Source organism: Morone saxatilis, unplaced genomic scaffold, assembly GCF_004916995.1.
Source record: "Morone saxatilis isolate NCDOM2014 unplaced genomic scaffold, NCSU_SB_2.0 Contig0, whole genome shotgun sequence".
In the NCBI taxonomy this organism is placed as follows: domain Eukaryota; kingdom Metazoa; phylum Chordata; class Actinopteri; family Moronidae; genus Morone; species Morone saxatilis.
The window spans coordinates 16,541,676-16,546,961 of record NW_023339650.1 but is presented as its reverse complement, the minus strand read 5'-3'; the positions used below and the strand labels follow the sequence as shown (position 1 = coordinate 16,546,961).

Genomic DNA, 5,286 nt, shown 5'->3' with positions numbered 1-5,286 from the left:
ACCACCAATACATTTTCTAAAAGCTTCAAAAATGACTGAAGAGTTGGGTGAACACATTTCTGATACAATGTCAACCAAAAGTGAACATCATAAAATATTTAAAAAAAAAGAATTTAGTAAGAACTGAGGAGACAGCTTCTTTTGACCACATGCATACAAACCATCAATCAGGTCTTTATTTATAGCTCGGCATGTATGTGGGTGTTACCAAGTGTGAATGCATCACTGGCTATTTTGAGGTCTTCATGCTCAATTTGTCAGTAATGATTCTGCGTATATTTTGTGCGTGTACTTGTTCACGAAGACCTGCATGCACTAAGGATGTAACAGTATATATTGGCACAGTCTGCTGCAATAGAAACAAGTGAAAAATATGAATTTTGGATCTAAAAATGCTAATAATAATTGTTAGTTGCAGCCATTTTATTGGAGTGTTTTCACCCCAGTGTATCAATCAGTGGTAGTAAAAGTAACACAGATACATTTAAACAAACTCTCAAAATACACACTTATTGAATAAATCATGACGCACATGAAGCATGTGGCTTATACATCAACGGAAGAGATGAAAAATAGCGAAAACAACAGATCTGTGAGGAGTGACGAAGGGACTGTAAGCTTTGTAAAATGAATATGTGAATCAAACATAAATGCCATATTTGCATCATGTTTTTAATGTTGTTTTTCACCTTTTGAGGTTTGACTGGCACTCATTTAATTATGCCATCTTGCTGCACCATCTTGTTGGAAATGCACATTGACTCACCTTTGTGTGCCACATTTGAACAGGATCATTCCTGTATTGTGTAACGTACTGACTGGTGAGCTGAATGTATTGTCATTGTGCACAAAGCAACAATCTTTTTGTGGTATGTGCCTGAGTTTCCCCAAATTGAGTTGCTTTTATTCCTATGTTATGCCTCATTTTCCACGCAGACACTCCTTATTGAAGCTGCCACAAGCTAAAAAGCTGGACTATGTAAATCCACCTGATTTACATAGCTGCATGCCTCTGGGTTGAGTTCTCACACAAAATGTATGCGGCGCAGATCAGATTTGAAGCAAAAGTTACTCTGTGAAACTTCCGATCTGTGTCGGAGGAAAGAAATCCTAATCAGGACACAGGAGCTGCAGTGTGAACCTAGGCTGTATGTGCATGGCTCCCCCCCGACAGACACACACACACGCACGCATACACTACTCTCTCTCTTTCCCCTCTATTTGGTGTATCACAGAAAGGTTCTCAATGCGAGGCATTTTGTTCTGCCGGATAGACAAAGCGCTCCCTGTTCACAGCCTCTTAGCAGCCACTTCACACGCAGCACAAGGTGGAAGCCCCGCAAGCTACTCTATTTTCCCATCAGCCCTTCCGCCTCAGTACTGCAAAGAGACTCCGGTTTGTGAATGGCAACGACAGCAGGGAGGGGACAGCACAACAATACCTGTCCAACACACACACACACACACACACAGACATTCAAGCACACACGTTTAGCTATAAAGTCATACTGCAGCCCGACTGTGACGTCCACTGAATATCAATAAGCGATTCAGGTAAAGAGGCTAAATACTTAATAAACACACCAAACACAGCTTAAAATGATGGTTAATTCTAGCGTATACGATTAAATTTTTTAGACTAAGAATTGTTTTAAGAGATCCATTTTAAAATGTTGAAATTAAACTGAACTTCTTCTATTGACATCTTGGTTAGTGTTGCAACAATTAATCACTTAGTGGATTAATCCTCCTACGGTGGAGTGGAAGATAAATAATGGCATAAGAGAGCTTAAAACAGATTTGTTCAACACAAAATTCTGTTTATTTTTACAGCTAACCTTTGCTTATTTGCTGCAAAGTTCTAGATAACTTCATCAGCATCTGAACATTATTCATATAAAACAAGGGCGAAATAAGTAAATAAATACTAACTGAGAGATTAAGATGAACTGCTGAATATATTAATCATTTTTTGCAGCCATTCAGTTGTTTCCAAGCATGGGTTTAACAAAAGAAGCTGAAGTTGTTGACTGGCAAAAGATATTTAAAAGATGCAAATTGACAAAATTACTTGCAACTGGAAGGAACTTTCATCATCACTTTAACAATAGTAGCAGTCAGTCTTGCCTCCCAGCACATGCAAAACACAAGATAAGATGTTCTGTATTACAGTGCAGTGCAGTACAATACACATGGTATCCAACTCAGAAGGATGTATCAGTTCCTTGCCACTGCTAAGCAGGCACACCCTGACCAGAGCGAACCCCCTTGTAACTGTGGGCGACCAAAGTGAAACAGCCCTGACGCCAGGCAACGTCTCACCACACACTGACTGACAAGTTAATGTAAGAGAGCCACTTCCTAAGCCATCCCAGCTTCAGGCATGGATGGGTGCAGAAAACAATTACTGGGGGAGACTGTGCAAAGAAGTAGATATGCTGGTGTGATTATGTATAGCTTAGTAAATTCTCGAGGAAATGGGAATCGTGTTTCGGTGGTATTTCCCTGAGGAAACTTCCTTTCCTTACCTTTCCACTGTTCAAACAACATATACCCCGCGAGCTGCAGGCCTCCATTAAACATTCAAACTGTATGCAGCGCCGGCCTCGAGGCCTGCTGCTAATCTCATATCCATGAGCAGCGAGGGCAACATGATAATGAGCCACCTCTGAACCGGACCGTGGAGAGCAATAAAACACACCCACAGCCTGCAGAGCTCACAGCGCTGCCTCTTTATTATTAAAACAGAAGATGCGCCTCATTGCTGCAAACACATTGGGACCTCTCCTCTTGCTTATCCATTAAAAAAAACACAACTAGACAGATGTGTTGAATGTTTTGCTTCACTTTTCTGCACTTCTACAAAAAGAAGAAACCCAAAAAGAAGGGGAAACTGACCTTTTACTGGCCATCAGCTATCCTAACATGACACCATCTAGTTCATCGTCACCATGGCTACACTAAGTACACAAGCATGGGGCATATTTATAGCATAGGAAGGATGGAATTTCCCATGCACAAGACGAGAGACAGAGATGAGCCCTTGCAATGGAGACAAGTCAGACAATGTAAGCAAAGCCTGGAGTTCACCATATAGCTTCCTTCACTGATCTAAAGTACCAGGTCGAACTGTCCGTCATACATTTTTCCGGCGTGGCCCAGGGGGTTGTCATGGAGACTGAGGCTGGCAGTAGCGTTATTGTGACCTTGGTGTCGGCTGAATGCTATTTGTCAGGATATTGACTCAAAACCTGAAGGAGTGTAAATATGCCTTTTTTTGGTCTCTCTCTTGCCTTTCTCTGCTTGTCATCATCCATCTTCCATTTCCTTCTGCCTTCCCTCTGATTTGCCGGATCTCTCTCTCTCTCTCTCTCACTAGCCCTCGAGTCTCACAAGTCCTCTCTCCCTCCATTAGACTGAAAATCTGACCTTCAGCATATCCTGAAAGAATTTCTGGCACTCTTAGCAAAGCTCTGTCAGAGGAAAAACACAGACAGCGGACATGGGAAAGATAAAACCAAAAAGGAACTGCTCCTTCAATCCCTTTACCCGTCACTCCATTATAGAATAAAAAAGGTTTTTAAACAAGAGTCAACAAATTAGAAATGTTCCAGGTTACGTGAATGCCTCCCAGTTCTAATCTACGAGATGCCACATGGCTGGTGCTCTTTGTTTGATTTGTCTGAGCTCTTAATGCCTTCATTGGATGAGCGGCTGGATTTACCTGCACATGGCAGAAGCCCTCATGCGTATTAGAAAGGAAACAGGTTAGGAAAGGAAAAAAAACTCTGATGGCATCTCAAAGTAAAAAATGTCATTACTTGTTGGGAAATATGTGATATGATGAGCATTATCCGGATGAAATCCTTCACTGTATATGTTTATATCACATTATCAATCGTTCTATCACAAACTTATATTCCCTTAAAACTGGCGCGCTCTTTGATTCGAAACATTGCCCATGATGCGAACTTACCCTGGACAGACTGTACGGCTCTACATTCATTTCTGAGTGTCGGATCATGTTGGATGTAAATGTTTTGCAATGTTAAAAAGAAAGACAAACAGACCACCAGTCATTGCGTCAAACACACAGCCAGTCAGACGCTTGGACAAAACTAAAAAAGCAATAAAAAGGAACCATGGATTCTACAGAGGGCCTCGTACTGTGTGTGAAAATAACAGCGTCTGTGTGAAAGTGAGAAGAGAAGCGAGAAATGTGGGGTACCATTCTTCACAGCTGTATGGTCTGTGGTGTGGGTATCTGTGTGTATTTTCTGACCTGGGAGATGTGGTTGATGGAGGACTCCATGCGGCGCAGCTGCGAGGCCTGGATGTCCAGCAGCTGGAGTACATTGTTGGCTAAGGCATTGATCTGGTAGGCCACGCTGGCCAGGGACTGGGTGGTGTAGGCTTTGGTCTCCTCCAGAGCTTTCCTCTTGTCCTGGGCCTATGCACAAAAAGGGATTAGAGAGAAGAGGAGAGAGAAAAAATAAAAGACATTAAAAAAGATGGAAGTGGAACCCAGTTACTGTTAATATCGCATAACATGTCGCATCCATCTTCCAGCCCCGTATCCAGGTCAGGTTTGTGGTGGATTGGGGCCAATAGAGCAGCCAAGACATCTTTTCGCCCCCCAACTTTCATTCTCCAGATACCTTGCTCTCTCTGGAGGGACTGTGATGTAACTCGTCCTGTGTGAACAGTGTGTGAACGGTTCACTACATTTGTGAACTCGAAGACTTGGAACATACTTAACATATCTTCACACATCTTAAATTTCCCCTTTCTTAAATAAGTATCTATCTATCTATCTTAAGACACTGAGAAAGTGACTAGTCACAATTCTAAATTAGCTAATAAAACATTTTAGGCAACATTCAGAATTTGTAAATGTATTCGGTCTTCACACTTGATAAAGCAATACTCATCCAAAATAAAAATAAAAATGTTAACATTTTCTATTCATTACACTTAACTAGGTCTGCTAGGTTGCAAATGGCAAACGCTAACAGCTAACTGCACTAGCAACAAAAAGAAGCTGTGTTTTATGCATATTGTTGGCAAACATTTGATAGCATATATTTGAATTTCAATGTACAGCTAACGTTTGTTCCCCAAAGAAGCAACCTAGCGTATGTGCAACCTTTATGCAGGGGCGCCTTTTAAGGTACACTTTTGTTCTGTTTGATACTCAAAACACAGGTTTTGGAGTATTTCTTTAATTGTTTTTAATAAAAGCTCATATTAGCATCAAAAGCACCAAGTAGTTGATTCAATACATTA

The 5,286-nt window shown here is 41.3% G+C and overlaps 1 protein-coding gene across 4 annotated transcripts in view; it reads right to left on the bottom strand.

The window, feature by feature from the left end:
* Positions 1-4,450, bottom strand: part of abi1a (abl-interactor 1a) — a gene marked incomplete at its 5' end in the record, with an annotated part of 33,010 nt that extends 28,560 nt beyond the window's left edge. For all 4 annotated transcript variants that reach the window (XM_035653375.1, XM_035653391.1, XM_035653384.1 and 1 more), the window contains 1 exon segment: positions 4,283-4,450. In XM_035653375.1, coding sequence (XP_035509268.1) covers positions 4,283-4,450 — 168 coding nt within the window.
* Positions 4,451-5,286: the final 836 nt, after the last annotated feature.